Genomic DNA, 19,109 nt, shown 5'->3' with positions numbered 1-19,109 from the left:
TACCTACATAGGTACATCATAAATTGCAAGCTAAATAAAAGCTTGTAATAAAGTCGGGTTTGTTCATATTTCGAGAACGACTGAACTGACAAAAGCATTAGAAAATTTACAAAAAATAAAATAAAATTTTATCCCGCATAAAATGTTCATGGATTTTGTTATTTTTATTAAATACCTTTACGCCTGAGTTAAATGACACCGACATCAAGGTTCATCAATTTAAGTTTAAAATAATAGGCAGTAATGTATGAAGAAAGAGCTTCTATTCTGTATGTACCTATGCCCGTGTATTTTTGATCGGTGTCAAATCGGAGTTTTTGGTGCGGGGTGCGCGGGTGTTGCTCGCGGCGTGAAGGTCAAACGCCCAAGGTCATTGAGGACTCTAATCGCCTTAATGACTTCATTTTTAATGGAGGAAAAAAATGTAAAAAAATATTAATCTCCATCGCACAACACTGTCTTGTTAATGTTGAACTCCAGAACCTTGGCCGCGAGCCAAAAACGTACAAGTTTGTCAATGACAAGTTGATTATAATATAAGTTTAACTCCAAATTGTTTATGATTGCTTCAGGAACATTATTATCGTCTCCTCTAATACATATTGTATTTAAAGTGTCTAGGAAGTAGCAATAGTAAAAAAAAATGCGAAATTAGGTAGGTAAAGTAGTATTATTAAAATGTATGCCAATGATCTCATGTTTTTAAATGGTTTATATCGCAAAAAAAATAAAGTTTTTTTTTGACACTTTGTTTGTGAAAAATGGCGCGCGTGCCTATCTTACGCGCGCTCACGGTAATATTATTATCATACAGTATAATTGTAACTGCATATAAACGGACGAAACGCGAGCTTTCCTTCGAAATTCAAATCTCGGTATGCGCTCGACATGCAAAAGTCGGGGGTGTCGTGAATGTGCCACAGTAATAAACGGACGATGTGTTGTTTTTGAAACAGTAAGCGCTCTTTTTTTTATAAAAATAATTACAACTACCTATTTATACAGGGTGTTAGGTAAATAGGTTTATAAGCTGACACTAACCCATGTTAACATATTATGCATATAAATGTAGGAATTGAAACCCAGGTTGTATTTCTTCAGCTTTATTTGTATTTACTCCAGGATAAACCACAAAAAATAGGAACGTCTTAGAACCGTCTTCATACTAATCGTCTTCTGTTTAAATCCCGTCGTTCTTACTTCCTCACTCATTCATTCCGTCTCACTCACTCCCTTGCGTTCCGTTTCACACTCCCACACTCGGCCATCCTGCGTACAGTCCGCCCTCGGACTGTTTCATTTCAAAATTTTACATTAAAGCGTCTTATAAGTAATCTTGTTTAATACAATTCTTATAATCATCTTTCTCGTATGTTCTAGCTTTCTTTCTTTTCTTGTTATAAACTCTAACACTTCCATCTTGAATTGTCTCCACACATTCTCTTGCCTTTTCTCTTAACTCTGGTCTTGTCTCGTTCATTCTTTCTACGTTTTCCTCTTCTATCATCTTAACAAGTTCATCATCTCCTTTATTAATCCGGTTAAACAGTCCTTCTTTCCCTCCCTCGTGATTCTCTCTTATAATTTCGTTCTGCGTCTTCTCCGGTACTACAAATAATAATTCATCTTCATCTCTTTCTTGGTACAACATGTCATTCTGGTAGGATTCTTTCAGCATCTGAATATGTTCGTCTTCATCTTGTGCTTTCTTCAGTCGTGCAGTCGTCTCGGTAAGTACTAAACAGCTTAGGACGTCGGCTTGTTTCATACGTGATACAGGTCGGTGTTCAATCTGACAGTCGTTACTTTTCTTTATTTCATCTGTAGGCTTGCAGTCTTCTAATATTTTCTCAATTTCAGTCATGTGTCTAGAGTCGTCTATGTCGTGTACTACAACTTGATCATCTTTTTCCAACGGGACAACTTCGGTCCGTCCGAGTCCACTCAACGTCAAACATCTTCCGTCGTCGTATTTTGGGGAGCCGATAGTTTTGTACACGTCTTCCGTCATGAGATTCACCTCGCTGCCCGTATCAATAAGACTCGCCGTAGTTATCGCGTTGTTGTCAACAAATTGAACTTCTTTTAGCGGCCTCGATGTTTTCACACTTTTGTTGTTTACGTCCGATACCATCAAGTTGGCAGAAGTGTCATCTGTCAGTTCTGCGTTTCGTTCTACGTTCGGTTTCGATCTCCAGTCAGTTGTTGATTGCGTCGTGTTGGCAACACTGTATCGTTCGGGTGTTTTCGTGAACATCGCTCGTTTCGGACTGGCATGACGTTGCTGACGATTGTCTGACTGCCATTTTGAATTTTCACTGGTCACTTGTTGATGATTTGCAGGTTTTGAACATTCACTAGATCTGTGTCCAAACTCATTACACCGGAAACATTTAACCCCTCTTTCCTTGTGAAAACATTGAGCCGAAATATGGTTGCTTCCTCCACAGTTAAAACATCTTGGTCTTGTCGTCTTATTGTAATTTACCGGTGCCGTCGTGCTGCTACTGGAGGGTCTACGTCGTTCATCCACCATTTTCGCCTTTACTGTCTCGTATACTTTCAGTTTCTCTTTCAGCTCACCGTATGTAGTTGCACCGTACAGCATGATTTTATTGGTTTCTACGTCAACAATGCCGTCTATGATATATTTTATTGCGACGTAGTCGGGCATTTTCCCGCGCCTTCCCAACTCCTTCATGACAAGTAGGTAATCAGTACAGCTCTCACTATTGGCCTTCTTTCTCGCACTCATCATTTCGTGGACTGTCTTTACGTCTAACGAATCCGGGAACTCTTTGAGTAAACCAGTTTTGAACTCGTCCCACGACCTGAATGGCTTCTCCGACCGCAACCAGAGTGCCGCTGTTCCAATGAGTGATCTGCGTCCCACAATGAGTTGGTGTAATGGTGACCAACCAAAGATCTCAGCGTTCTCCTCCACCTCTTGGACCCATCTTGATGCGGTGACAGTTTGATCTCGACCACTAAATTTTGGGATCAGCTCCTCGGCATAGGCAAAAGTAGTAGGTATGCGCTGCTCCAGGGTCTTGCTCGGGCCAGCATCTTCCGCATCTTCGAAATCATGCTTACTATGTCGTCGTCTCATGATTGATAAAAATACGTCTCACGTCTCAATCCGTCGTAATCGTCGTGAATCGTCGTGTTTCCTTTTCTTGGGCTATCCCGGACGAGCCCCCAAGCTGTAGGAATTGAAACCCAGGTTGTATTTCTTCAGCTTTATTTGTATTTACTCCAGGATAAACCACAAAAAATAGGAACGTCTTAGAACCGTCTTCATACTAATCGTCTTCTGTTTAAATCCCGTCGTTCTTACTTCCTCACTCATTCATTCCGTCTCACTCACTCCCTTGCGTTCCGTTTCACACTCCCACATAAATGGTATGGTGAAGTCAGTGAAATAAAATTTATAATATCAGATTTGTATGAAAATTACATTTATTAAAATGATGATATCAATTTTCTGACTTCACTATACCATTTATGCACATGTTAACATGGGCTAGTGTCGGCTTATAAACCCATTTACTTAACACCCTGTACAATAATCAAGCATTTTGTACACCTCAGTCAAGGCGCATACATTTTACGATCGCATAAGTTTTATTTCTAAATCTTAACCCAAATATAATTTTTAATTAAATCTACTAATCACAAAACAACATGCATTTTATCCTATTTCATTCACTAAGTTATTTTGTTTGTCAAAATAAAATAAAGAATTACAATCACAAAATACATTCACAAAACTAGATAGAAATTCTAAGTAGGCAGATGTAATTAGAATGGGTACTAATAGATGAGCAGCCCTATAGCATGTTGTCATACCGTGACCGTGACGTACCGCGCGGCTGTTGACATTTATTTCAAAAATATGTCCGAGTTGGAATACTGTAATAGATAGTATTACCGTGCTGCCGTCCAATCACTATAATGCCGTTAACCCACAATTGGTCAATTTTGACTTTTGAATACCATCCGAATCAGAAAAAAATGCTTAATCTAGCACTATTATCGAAATTTTTATATTTTTTTTTTAGTTCCTGAGATAAAAAAAATATGAAAGCCGCTAACTGCTTCGCCTCTGCAAGATTACATAACTAAAATGCAGTTACATTACATTTCTTAGCTTAAACGCGGTTAAGCGTCTTTAATTGTTATTAGAATTAAAAATTTAAGAAAAATTACAAAGCTTTATTGCCGTTATTTACAATTTCTAGTCAATACAGCCGTTAAGGTACTTTAACGACAATATTGCTAAGCTGCTCTTTGCAAAGCTTTAATAGACTCCTCAAGACTAAAACACCGTTAAGTAAAATTATTAGACTTAAACGCAACAAAGGTCCAATAACGGCATTATAGCTTTGTATTACATGAATTGATTTATTAAAATTGCACTAGTAAATTCACCATTAAGGCTAACCAAATGTAACAATCTATGTGTTTTTTACATTTTTACAAGACTTAAATGCCGTTAACCTACATTCCTAAACTATAATGCGGCTATGTTCAAAAAGTTGAATGAAGTGTTCTAAGCGTCGTTGTGTGCGTCGATCACTCAGCTCAGTCAGAGTTACTGATGTGCCGCTGATAACGCTCCCGGAAATATTCCTAGCGTTCTCAACAAAAGAAATTTAGTTTTAATTTTATGTTTGTTGTTTTAATATGTGATGTGCAATGTTTCTATGTTTTATTATCTAAGACTGGTCGTTATAAACAAGGTATGAAACGTGTTAGTGAGATATTGCTGTCTTGTCACTATTTTCGTAGCTAATGCGCACTACAACTTTAGGACACGGCAGCGCGGTAATTGAGCATCAGTGTGCCTCTGAGTTTTAAATGCTATGAACACGTTGCGTTTTGTTTTCTAATTTTTAAAATTAGTAAAAGAAGCCTGGACGTGTTCGATCATTTTACTTGTTCATTTTGTTTTACATCTTCTATGTTAGACGAAGACATAACGTTCGTTTGTTTCAGGCAAATGTCGTTCAACGGCTGGACAAAGGTCTCCTCAAGGATTTCCACAACGATCGGTCCTGCGCCGCCCGCATCCAGGCACCTCTTCTGACCTTTACCAGATCGTCGATCCATCTAGTAAGGGGCCTGCCTGCCCACACTACGTCTTCAGGCTCGTGGTCGCCACTCGAGAATTTTTCTACCCCATCGGCCATATTCAGCTCTGCCACTTGATTTTAGCAATTCTGCGGGTTATGTCGGTCACTTTAGTTTNATCACCCACCACCTTAGAAGAACGCGTGCCAATTGGTGCTGGGATCTTGGATCGGGACGCTCTTGCACTCTACCGGGTTATAGGGCATATGAGTACGTGTCTTTGAAGTATTATCCCGGTTGGATTTATTTATCTGTGTTTTCTGATGCATAGGCCTTATTAGAACGTAGGCCTTATTTGTATCAAGTACCTTATGTAGCGTCGTGAGAGTTTGTGTCAATTGTAGCTCTTAAAAATACCTTTAAAATGATGTATTTAAATTACAAATTACTCTTTTACTTTTGAAACAGCGATTTTTTTTTAATTCGTGATCTTTAAACTTGTTTTTCTCCGAAAGTGGTTTTTGCACTTAACGGCGTTATAGTGATCGGACGGCAGCGTGGCGCGCTTATTGTTTTTCGCGCCAAAATATACCACAGATTATCAAGCATCTACGAGCTACGGAGTATGACTATAAAGAAAACAAAAATCCAATAAGAATTTTTAAAACGTAAATGGGGAGGTGTTGTTTTGTTTTAGAACATAATAAAAAAATAATTAACAAAACAAAGTAGGGTCATTCAACTAATGTCTATTTACTCTATAATCGACTATAATGAGTGTGCGTGACTACAACTTCTGAATAACAGTTTATTCATAATTTTTATTCAATACATTGTTCAACAAACCGCGTTTGATTCCACAGTGTTGATAAATATACAATAGAATTATTATCTTGGATACCGTAATCAGCCATAATTTAATGATAAATAAGTACAGTAAGTACATTTGCTAGCATTTTCGACCGCGTTCAAAAACATAGTCGTCTTTAATATTGAATTAAATAAAAACGTCTATATCGACTTTCGATATTTTGATTGTTCGATATTTTGATCGTTCGATATTTTGATCGTTCGATGAAACGTATTCGATATTTTGATTTTCGATCATTTGTCATTCGATATGGCGTAGGTAACCCGTCTTTAATAGAAACTAAGTTTATTTTAAAACAAAATTTTTCGTCTTCTATCATCTATAATGGACACCAATAAGTTACCTACAAACTTTTAAAGAATAAAATAGTTATTTTGCGTTCTATTTTTAATATTTAAATTAATATTAACACGACACAATAAATCTACATTGAGGCACGTAGGCACGTGTGTGGTTCTATAATCAATTTTTAAAACCTAATAATTACCCACTGTCATTTAACAAAACAATTATAAAATTTAACCCACTTGTTACTAGCGTTTGATATACGGATCAACATAAAAATTAAATTATTATAAACAATGAGGGTGGTTTCTGATAACAATGTTTATGTTAAACGATTCCTGCGGGGTCCCTTTGTCCATCAGAAGTGTTCTGTTCTCCATTGGGTGTCACATTTCAATCGTAAGCGTTTTGTTGTTTTCGTAAATTTTACGATGACTTTTTCCAGGTGAATACAAACATGATAAGTATTTATTCTAAAGTATTTCTTGCCGAAATATGAAAGTTTGTAGCCCACTTTTTGTAAATCGATAACATAATTATAAACATTTTTATAGTAATTGTTACTAATTCAACGTTAAACTTAGTGATCCGTATATGGAACGCTAGTAATATGAACTGCGATATTTTGTTGTTTTAGCTCTTGCCTTCGAAACCCTTTTCTTTAAATGAAATCATTGAAGAATTAGAGAAAAATGAAGATGAGTGTACCCCTAACTCAATTACAATTTTCCCGCCGGAAAATCCGGAAAATTGTAATGGTGACTTAACCAAAGAGAACTCTGGTGATGAAAATAAAGTGCCAATAGATTTGCCTGGATTACAAATGAGAGCCCACATAGAAATCACTAGAGAATGCTTCATCCAGTGATGATGAAGAAGACTGCATCCCGTTAGCTTAGATAGCCAATTATGCCCTAGACAGGGTCAGTCATGTTTGAAGATATGAAGAAATTATTGTTTGTAAATGAGATGATTTAGTGTGGTTACAGTTGCTTCAAATGCATTGAAAATTGCGCCAACTGTCAAAACCAAGAGATTTTCTCCGCCACATAAACAGAGGAGAAGTATTTACACATCTCAAATTCAGTCACAACATACAGTTTTTATGAAACTCACGCTTTGATACAAATTCAATGTTTTTTGCAAGAAATATAATATTACCCTTTATCCGAGAAAATGTTTTGGGCATAATTATACAGTTCACACTACTGGAATTAAATTTGAAAAATAATCAATTTAACCCTGAATATTATTTTATTAATGAATATTCCATATTTTATGCAAATACTTTAATAAGTTACGCAAGTCGCAAAGAGTAGGTATTATCTCTAAGTTCATACAAGTGGCCGTACATATTACTAGCGTTCCGTATATCAAACACCATTTTCCAGCGTTTCCGTGAGACATATATTTTTTTTGTATTTTTCCTGTTGCCTTGATGCATTAAATAGCCGATATATGCAAAATCGCAGGAATCGTAAGAAAAAAGGGATATCCGTAACAACTGGGTTAATTATACTAACTTACTCGTACCACACTCGTACTTAGGTACATTTGTCTTTAACAACACATGCATGTATACAAACATGACTAATTCTCCTAACTACATAATAATGATTTAAAATGACCATTGATAAGGATTGTCATAAGTATTACAATCCTATTAAAAATCCTGATAGCCTAATCTGTAAGATAATTTACAACTTTTGGTTTTGTTGCAAAGGTCATAGATATCTGGCAGATGAAGTCACCCGTGGGTAATCAAGCACATTTATTTTTTAGATAACGGCATAACCATAACACACTAGTAATTACATACTAGTGAAGCAACGAATACGAATATTCGTATAATCGGACTTTTTTTAAATTTTGTCACACACATTAAGTGTCTCCTAACACTAATAGCCACAACGACACGACGGGAAAACCCCGGTCAGTATGTAACAAAGTAGTAAGTAAGTTCTCTTCCGGAATTTGACAGTCAATGTCGATTGTACAAGTATTATTTTGTTTTGTGATTAGTTACAAAGTTAAGTGATACAAAAACAAAAAAAATGCCATTTGTAAATTTTAATACTAAAACATTAATCATAATAAAAAGAGTTAAATTTATGAGTATTTCATGACTATGTAGAGATATTCATATTCGTATTCGCCGAATAGTTAATATTCGTATTCGTAAAAGTAGTATTCGTTTCATCACTACTTACATACTTTACTGAAACTTTATCGGGAATCGCTCCAGCTGGCCTGTATTCTTCTTTTCTTTGTAGGCAATGTGCATAATTTCCATAATTGCTAATTGACTGGTATGGTTGCTTCAATTACTGAATATTTGATGTAAGTCAATAATAGGGCTTTCATTGTATCCTTCCTTACCATTTACCTGTCATAAAGCATAACTGTAGTACGGTTGATCGATTGTAACAGTTGAAAGAACATGCTAGAGAACTATTTTATCAACTTACAAGCTTCATTTGCTTATTTATTCACGCAACTTCATGCACCTGAAAATGGTTTTTCGAGTTTTTCATTGATGTTTCTATTGGTCTCCTATTTTTTTGTATAACGTTATTTGTTGGTATAACGACTAATCAATTATATCCAACACAGAAATATTTTTTTAACCGAACTAGTCAGTAGTTCCTAAGATTGGAGCATGTAAGTGATTAATTTAACTGTACATATTAAAGCAATCTATCCTAGATTGCAAGGACTTAGGTTTTTGATCCAGAGTTGAAAACAAAATAATCTCGGTTACGCAACACCGAAACTAAAATAATGGTCGTTCCTTCCTTCATAATCAAATCGAGGACATTCGCAAGTATTCTTTCTTATACTCCTGTAATTCGACTGACAAACTTCTTACGAGATCACGTAACAAACAACATGGGAGTGTGAAACTAGATTACGCCTTGATATTCTTTTGTTTTGTTATCGCGTGAGAGAAAAACAATTGAACTCACATAGCAACGTTCTTAGTTCAAAATTAAACTAAATCATACTGCATTGCATTTTATGAACTGTTTGAAATGGATGGAAATAGGTAATGTTTTAAAAATGACCTCTGCATGAGGGAGAACATGCTAATGGTAGTGGGTTCCCACTTTCCACCTGGGGCGGTTGAATTTTTCAAGTTTTTATTTTTATTTTGGTGGCATTTAGACACAATAGGAAAGTATAGATCAAATGTCAAATCCAAAATTAGATTATTCCATATTACACATGTTATGTACAATCCTAAAAAAACATACTAACCGAATTGAGAACCTCCTTTTTTAAGTCGGTTAAAAATTAATAGTCAATTAAATAGTCCAATCTTTAATGATGCGTTTTATGTAAGATAATTTTTGTTTCTTTTTTCATTTTAGTTCGAGATGCGAGTAAATAACACTAAAAAAGTTTTTAATAAAAGTGCTTTTATTTAAAGGCGCGTGCATGAAAATACTTTCAGTGACTGGCCGAAATTCGCGTGGGTCAACGCCGAAAACGCTACCACTCTGCTGCATTCTTGTTTCCTTGTTCCACACAGTGTTACTTGCTTTATGCCTTACACAACCGCAGCGTACAAATTCACCGTCCACCGGCCATTATAACAGTAAACTTCATTTGTAAGGGCACGTCCGCGGCGCGTCATATCGCACAGTTATATTGCTATGCGCCGAATGCGGTGAAGTATTATGGGTGGGTTCTGTAGGAAATATGGAATTTTGTGGGTTTGTTTTGCTACAGAGTGACTTCAAAACAAAAATAGGTAGGTAGTAAGATATTAGACTGACAATACTGACTAGTTTCTTGCGTTGCTTCTTCTCAGCACCAGCTCATTCATTCTTCCAAAGCAGTGGTAGGCAAAGTAATAGTAGGATGTTTAAAAACGCTTTTTAAAAGCCTACTTGCAAAAATAAATGAGACTTTATATTTTTGTCAATTACGTTTACAAGTATGTTTTTAAATACCTTTAAATCACAATTGCAGAAAATGCAGAAGTATCCATAGCGTTTGCAGCATGACATCAATCTTAAAAAAAGCAATACCAATATCTGCTACCATAATTAGTACCTAGGTATAGGTTATTCGACCAAAACAGAAATAAAGCCGAAAATTCCGCGCATCCCTAATGTTTACTATACATGCGCAATCCTACCCAATTTGCCGAGCACGCCGCACGGCCGTACCGGGAACCAATTTACACACAAAACCTACCTAATATCAAAAATTAAACTCTATGGAACCGGCTTGCGAAGTTTTTATCGCATTGCTTCGGGAACGGAATTACAAGTTTTTTGGTAGAATTTTAATGACGAAAGAATGTTCGCGTGGAGACTTGCTTTCTTTGAATCGTCTGATGGGACTTGAATACCAAATTCGGTGCTTTCTTGTGCTGGAACCGGATTCTACTGGTTTAAAGTAATGTTTGACGAAAGCTTGGACCTTATCACGAGGTAGTAAGGTGGTGGCAACAAAGGTCGCTTTTCCAATGCATCGGGAAAGTATGGGACATTCATTAGTACAGTTAAATGTTACTTCGGCATAAAACCAGCCCACTGCATCGTAACTAGCATGCAATAGACAAAGGAATGAAATTTAGAAAAATACTCGTAGATACTTATATATATCTAGCGAGAATATTAATTTAAAAGATATTAAGAGTGCAAATAACAGGTATTAATGAAGAACTTATTTGATGAAATTCAAAATATTCTCATGAATCTTGGAAGTTTAGCAAGTTCAATTTACGCAAACAAAAATGCACATAGATCTTGAGCAACTTAATCATAAAAAACATTCCTAGCACAACAACCTAAGTACAATTGGGTTAAAAAAAGAGCTCACTACAATGCCGTTTCATATTGTTACAATTACACTTAGTTTACCGTCACGCAATTCCATCACTATTCAGCTAAAATGAGCCAAAGCTAAATTGAATAATTCCTGTCGCTAATGAGTTGACAATGACCGTTTCGAATTGTCGCGATTCACATCCGTTTCCGCCATTTTACGGTTATTTTTAAATTACAATCGTCATCCGTTCCGAACCAGTCCACTCATGAACTTTGATGGCCTCGTGGTAGGTACTGGCCACAAATTTGAATTAAGAAACTTTTTATGGATTTCGAGCCCATCATTTTTACTTTTTTATGTTTTTGACGATGCAAACACATCACATTCTTTTTCTCTGCAATCAACAGCATTCTAAACTAACAGACTAATTATTGTAGTTGCCATTGGAGAAATCTACACTCTTTCATATTTAAATAGCTTGCAGTAATAAGCATAAAAGTATTTGATTATCCTGCTTTCGCCTCCGAGATTTATTTTACCGTGTAGTACCCCTGTACGACAAGCCAATCCGCACACAATATTCAGCGCAGTAGTAGTAAAAAACAAAAGAGCGGGCAACCCCACCTCTACCACGCTGTGGGCTCGGTGTCCGAGCGGTCTCATTCCTTTGTGCGCACGCGCAACGACCGCACGCAGTATAAGAAAAATGCTTAAGTGACGTCACCAGGACGTTTTTACCGACAAAAAACGTAATTATTTTAAGTTGTGCAGTGTAGTGACGAGAATTAGACCCAACACAAGGTTGGTTGTAACAACTATTTTGTGTAAGTGCTCGTACATTTTTATTATAAGCGTTGTGACACGACGCGTAACTTTGACCCATTTTTAGCTCCAAGTTAACGCGCGATGTTAACCAGTAGCCATTTTTTGCTCCGAGGTAATGCGAGATGTTACCCAGTAGCCATTCTTTTTTATAGCCATGTAAACTTAAATGTTCAGTCCATTTTTAACTTTTCGGAAAAGTTCAAAGCTGAATTAAAAAAAAACTAGATGATATTTGCCAGGAAATTTAGATTTGATGCAACCCTATATCAATGCACGTCAAAACAAAATATTTACTTTGAGGCTACGCTTAGTAGTTTTTTTTTAAATCGAAATTAAATGATGCGATTTGGGTATTTTGGTGAAATTACTAAAAAACTTAATATAAAAGTAGCCGCCTGACATGGAACGTGTTATGGGGGCTGAAAATATAGGAAATGACCCATTCTATCCGCCAAATCATTTTGGCACACGATGCGCCAAACACCCTGTATATCTTCTTCCCTGGAGGTAAACGTCAATTTCATCTCTTCTCTAAATATAATGAGACCGCTCGGACACCGAGCCCACAGCGTGGTAGAGGTGGGGTTGCCCGCTCTTTTGTTTTTTACTACTACTGCGCTGAATATTGTGTGCGGATTGGCTTGTCGTACAGGGGTACTACACGGTAAAATAAATCTCTTCGGCGAAAACAGGATAATTCAGATCGAACTTCACTTGGTAAGTTCGTTTGATCATCTAATTATAAAACATCAAAATGCGTAAATGGGTACGCGTTGATGTTGCTAGAATGTGATAAAAATTACGATAATGCGGGAAATAATTAAGATTCGGTTTTAATGAGATAGGTACCAATTTTTATCGAGAGGCCACGTGTTATGATATCAACAGGTATTTAGAGTTGAACTATTTTGTTTACTTCTCACTTTTAATCTAAGTGTGATTCGCAAAACATGTTCTAATTACCTCATTTAATAGTATTGTAATTAAGACTTCCGCGTTCAATTAACAACGTCATTCGTCTCTTTTGGATAATGATTGACATTAATAATTTACTGCACTAATGGTGACGTCGAATGGTATTAAAATCTGGTATTCTAATTTAAAACATTTATTATAGTGTCAACACTCAACACTGGCAGGCGTACCACGTTCCGATTCTAAATTCAAACTCTGATGAGAACCAAAGTGAAAAACAGTGCAAAGAAAATTTTCCGCTAAAATGGGGAGAAGAAACCTGAGTATGCTGCGGTTAGGACGCTGCGTGGCCTTCCTGGCTGCAGCAGCCTTCCTGCTACCATTCACGATCCTGCTGATGGTCGCTGATCAGCAGTACAACCTGACCTACAACTCAAAAAGGGTGTTCTACCAAGAGGTGAGTTAGATTGGATGTTTTAAGTACTTTTTTACTTTAATTTCTTGTTCCTGTTTCAGTCAGAAGGGGGTTTTTTAAGTATCGTAGATTATATGGTCTACTTTTTTACAAAATGTAGATTTCTCATTTCATTCGTAATAAATTAGAACTCAAAAACCCTTTAAAATGTAAGCTTAAACTTTATATCAAAACGACTTAACAGAACAAGACATTTTTATTTTATAGTGCTTGTAAATACCAATAATGTTTTATAGTTTCAAGATGTAATTATAAGAGCCCGCTACCAATTAATTAATAAATTATAATTTTATGGGTAGCTTAGCAGGATAAAGTGACACGATAATTATTATTATAGTAGGTACATATTTATAACATTATAGCAGAAAGCTTACTAATCATACCTACTCGTTTATAGAATTCGTTATCTATTTAACATTAGCCATAATAGGTATCTACTTAATTAATTATGGGAAGCTTTATACCGATTATTGTATTTTAGATTATTTCGTTATCAAAATCGAGCTTTCCTCAAAATGTGTTTTACATTAAAAAAAAATTCTTTCTTAGTATTTACTAGACCTTTAGAAGATAATGTTAAACTATACTATTTGTCAGAAAGTTACATTGAACTGTGCCAGTTTTTTGTTTACACCATCCAATGTAGGCTCACCGTCATTCAAGCCAACCCTCCTCTTACACAAAAAGTTGATTAGTCTGTGTTTACGAATTTTATTTATGGGTATACCGAGACCCTCCATCAACCATACGTCAACTTCAACTGGGTCAACGGTTAATTACTTATGTTTGTAAACAGTATCGTTATTTACAGTCTACGGAACATGAAGTTCGAAATTACTTGTAGGTTTTAAAGAAATTACTAATTGTGCATGTCCTTATTACTCCTCCAGGATTGGAATTTTAATGATAGGCTCTAATAATGTTAACACTTATAACCATAACCATATTTACAAAAAAGACCAATTAGACAATTTAAAATACAAAAATAAAAATAGAGGTTTTTTATGTGTAAATGGCGATATGACGGCGAATCCTAAATTACAAATTGAGGGCAAATTTCTTTTTTTGCAGAGCGACTTCTATAAAATTAACGAGACGTATTACAATCCCGCATTTGCGATAACAACACCTACATTATCAAAACAGGTAAAATTAAAGTTTGCGATGTACCACCCCACCGATCCCTGAAATTGTAACGCAAGAATTGGTATCTTTTTGACAGCACGAGATGGTGGTTTGCATAATAACGTAATTTTTTGGTACCACTAATAAGTGATGTGATTATTTATCCGAAAAAAAAACAGCTGAAAAAACGTCACAACTTACTTAAAATTACAAAAATGCCTGAAAATCTAGAGGGCATTTATTTTTTAAATAATAACTGTTGGTTACCAATGATTTACAATGCAACCATCACCCAGAGCCATCAGAGATACCTAATTTGATGATTTTACTTGCGTTCTACAATTTGACTGTGACTAACACTATGCACCACGCTTTAACACTAAAAAGGTCCTTTGACGACCGTGCACGATCGGTGTGATACCAGTTTACCAGTTACCACGGATACCAGAACCGAAAACCACAAAGTTGACAACCCTTGCTTTTGTACCCAAACTGGTTTATTAAGTGTGAAGTTAAAGTATATAATATTAAACAAATTATACGTTAATTTAACACGTATCTCCCACAAAACTCTTGCACGCTAAGCATTCTTGTCCCTAATGCCTCTTTCCTATAATTAAAAAAAAAGCGATTCACTAACGGAGTAAAATTTTCTAACATCAAGTTTCAATGGTCATAATGTTTTTTGAAATGGGAACCGGGCATTATTTGACAAACGGTACGAATACTCGTACATTTTTAAGAGCGAATATAAGGCCATGAACTTATGAATCGGTATTACATCGCTTCGCATTCAGGTTCGAAAAACCAAATCATGAGTTCCTAGCTTTACTGTACTGGTATTGATCCATTTTTACTGGTTTCGAAACATTTTAGGAACCTATCTATTCTGTGATATCAAACTGATAAGGTAATAAAAGAGCAGAGTAACAATTAGATTCGTGATATCGTGATCGGTAGAGCTTTTACTGTCGTAGTTGGTAGATACTGTTGTCTGTGGATTGTATTGTTCGTCGTGTTTTGTGATAGTTTTTAGTACCTAATTAAGTAATTAATATGTTTGTTAGGATGACAATTTTTATTGAAACGCAACGAGAACTTTTCAGGAATCAAGAATGGACGTAAAGTTGTTTTATCTTAATTTAAAAGTTATTTTTTATTAAATACTCTAATACTCTATTTATTTCTAGTTCATTCTTAAGTTCTAATAATGTGTGTTAAAGCTTCTTAAAAAAGTACAATTGGGATTGTATTGTACACATTTTACCAACATAATAAATATGAGGTGGACCGACGACATCGTAAAGGTAGCAGGGAAGCGCTGGACGCAGGCCGCTACCAATCGATCAACATGGAAAGCATTGGGGGAGGCCTATGTTCAGCAGTGGACGTCCTGTGGCTGAAATGATGATGATGATGAATAAATATGCAGCACGTCAAGGAATTTATCAATATTTTGTCTGGATACAGTACAGTGCACTCGCGCAAGTAACGGGTCTGTTAGGGATGGCACAAATAATTATAAGTGTTAGAAATACAATACTTGAGGCAAGATAAGCATTTTAAAATGCTGTAACTGTGAGTTCCAAGACTAAAGACTATCGGAGAATAAGTAAATTTAAAATAAATCGTGCTTTTTAGATTGTTATTTCTTTCTTATCAGAACATTGACAAAGAACGCATATTATGTGAAGGATTGTAAGCTTAAGGTTGAAAAGAAAGGACTTGGCTGGTTGACTACTAGCAGAGATGATATGAAAGGAAAACACTATTAAATGTAGAGTCAACCACAAATACGAAAAGCGGCGCAGTAACGACCCTATTGAAAATGTAGTGAGCACCATAAACAATGTATGTTTATTTATTAATCAAGGGGTGCACTGCAAGGCATGTGCAATGTCTAGGTAGAGCGCATGTAAACAACATTAATAAATACATTGTTTATTACAAAGCAGAGCTTTTAGAGACGACGACATTTTAAGTTTTAAGCACAGAACTATAGTTTATGTAAGTTGTAATAGGTGTTATTTTACAACAAAATGGGTAATTTTGTGAAATAAAAAAACCTTATGGTAAGAGACAAAACACAGAAGCAGAATAAAAAAATGACGGTTATAGAGCGACAAGGTTATTTATATGTAGGGAGTTTTAGAATGTCATTACCAAAGGAAGGACGTCATTATTACTGATAATGTCTAGAGGCCTAGAGATAACTTTCGTAGGCATTGAAAAAATCTCTCTAAACTTAACGCTCAAAGTTAACACTGTTGTTGTAATCTATTATGTATTATCATACTGATTTTTATCAAGAGCTGCTCCAACTCGTAATTCAAACAGATGTGCTATTCACCCGTTGGCAGCGAGTCGCGTCTCGACTCGACATAAGCGGCGATGGCAAATCAATAGGCCGCCGGAAGGGTGAGCTGTAATGCCTCCCTGGCTTTTACACGAGACGATTGTTCATCATCATCATCATCATTTCAGCCACAGGACGTCCACTGCTGAACATAGGCCTCCCCCAATGACTTCCACATCGCACGGTTGGTAGCGGCCTGCATCCAGCGCCTTCCCGCTACCTTTATCAGGTCATCGGTCCACCTTGTGGGTGGACGTCCCACGCTGCGTTTTCCGGTACGTGGCCTCCATTCCGATGTTACGAGACGATTGTTATCGTGGAAATATTACTGTATACGGGACTATCCCCACCTCTTATTCCCACCGCTGCAACTCCTGTGTAGCCAGGATCTACAGACTGCCAAAAAAGCTCAACCAGTGAAGGTCAAGTTTGTCCCGGAAAAAGTTAACTGTCATTGGACCCGCAACGAAATTAATCAGAAGAACATAACTAGGAGAAGTTCGAAGTTAAGGTTCGACTTCCTCCATTGCAAAGTGGATGACAGGTGACAAACAAAGGTTATACATTATCAATTAAGGGAACCTATCTAATGATACTGATGTAGAACCAAACTTCTAATTCTACACGCTACACTAGTAAACCAACTCTACAACTTAGCCAAAATAATTTGACACAACCGTTTCTCCAACTCACTCACTTTTCTGAAATACAATACAAAAGTTCTTGTAGTAATGAACCGGCCAAGCCATAATATTCTGACTACGCTGTAGACTGTAGTTAGTTTAGTTAGGGCGTAGATATTGGTAACTACTCGTATAATAAATGGGACATCCTTCAATTTACGTTTTACAAAGTGAAAAGTCAATAATAAACTCTCAAAAACGAATGTTGCAAGTTTGAAAAATGTGCTAATAAGTCACGAATTTGGAGTGAAGTGAGAATTAAAAAGCATTGGATCTTGACCCGTAATGTTGTTGGGATTACAGATTTGTGTCACATTTTTCGTTCAGTTCACGAATTTTCTTTAATTTTATTTTATTCTAATGCAGGTTACACCGACATTTTTCGCCGACTAGAGTCGTAGAGTCCTTAAAACCTATATTATAATTTGTTATTTAATGCTTTAACCGTTGACCTGCTAAAGTCGTGCAGTGTAAAGGCCCAAAACAATTTCGTGGTAGTGTTTCGCTGTTTGTCAGATGACATCGATGCCTCGTAAAAATATACGGGTCAACGGCGGGTAGGTTTTATAAAAATGGAAAGATACGACTTTGCTAAGCATAGTTCATGTGAATATTTTGAGTTACCACCTCTACCACTAGATCATACGTGGCGTACCTAGTAAGAAAGAGAGAAGAAAGAAAAATAATTTATTTGGTTCAAACACAGTTTAACAGAATATCAGATATTTAACGGATAATTTATAAAATGTCACCTAATGACGCTGGTAACTTAGTAATGAATTCATAAAAGATGAACTCTAGTATGTCAGTAGGTAGTCTATTAAGTTTGATATCAACGTCCTTGTATCACTAGCCTGTGATACTTTTCCTGAATATCGAATTCAGAACTTTATTGAGTCAAAGTTTGTTACTAGACTTCAAGGCAACACTTTTTTCCAAGTTTTATTATGTAAGACAGTAGCTAGTACCTAAGTTTCCTCATTTTGTCAGTCAAATAGAAGACAATCAATAAATATCTACAGTAAAATTGATTAGAATTGACATTGAATTCAGATTTCTATTGTTAATTAAGGTATTTTTATACAAAATCTGTTTTTGTGTTGCTAATGACCTTCTTTCAGGTTCTTTTAGGTTCTTTTATAAAATGATCATCAAGAACAAGTAGGTACTCAAATATAAATAAGTATCACATCAGGCCTCCTCAAACCGTCTGGCTAGCATGAAAAGTGCAGATCAAATCCTCCATTTGCCTCTGGTAAATGAAAGAGGGTCGTACTACTTGGGTCTTATTAACCTAAGTTACTTACTTAAAATTTAGCTTACCTATTCTGATTCACCATTGCTAAAGTACGAGTAGCATGGTGGGAAGGCCAAGCTAGCATCTAACTGAACTTGCCTGTAGCGGCGAGTCACGAACATTCGATTTTAATTGTAAATCCAAAGGCGGTCTCGACGCGACCTGTTTTTTGACCTCAAGATCCGCGTTCGCGGTTTATTTCCACGAGTTCTATTGCAAATCGTGAAGAAGTTAATTGTAGTTGTGGTTTGGAGAAATTCGTTCTAATGCTTAAAGTGCAAGACTCTCCGATTGTATAAAAAGAATGATAGATTCTATAGCCACATAAACAAAACCAAGGATGCACGTAGGTGTTTGTTGTTTTTCAAAGCGAAGTTGTACGATATTCATTCATTAAAATATACTCGTACTACGAGTACATA

The 19,109-nt window shown here is 36.1% G+C and overlaps 1 protein-coding gene across 2 annotated transcripts in view; it reads left to right on the top strand.

Annotated features, from left to right (window-relative positions):
* The window catches only part of LOC114359646 (carbohydrate sulfotransferase 11), a 52,862-nt gene that overhangs the window by 12,045 nt on the left and 21,708 nt on the right, over nucleotides 1–19,109 (top strand). Inside the window, exons 2-3 of one of the 2 annotated variants that reach the window (XM_028314114.1) lie at nucleotides 12,954–13,208; nucleotides 14,298–14,372. In XM_028314114.1, the coding sequence (XP_028169915.1) occupies nucleotides 13,056–13,208; nucleotides 14,298–14,372 (228 nt within the window). In that variant the 5' untranslated portion in view covers nucleotides 12,954–13,055. The remainder of the gene's footprint in view (nucleotides 1–12,953; nucleotides 13,209–14,297; nucleotides 14,373–19,109) is intronic. The other variant, XM_028314115.1, reaches the window with a different exon arrangement.

The sequence above is a fragment of the Ostrinia furnacalis genome, unplaced genomic scaffold (assembly GCF_004193835.3).
Source record: "Ostrinia furnacalis isolate ACB-3 unplaced genomic scaffold, ASM419383v2 OfSCF4536, whole genome shotgun sequence".
NCBI classification, from domain to species: domain Eukaryota; kingdom Metazoa; phylum Arthropoda; class Insecta; order Lepidoptera; family Crambidae; genus Ostrinia; species Ostrinia furnacalis.
Note: the sequence above shows the minus strand (reverse complement) of the source record. Positions and strands in the feature narration are given on the sequence as shown.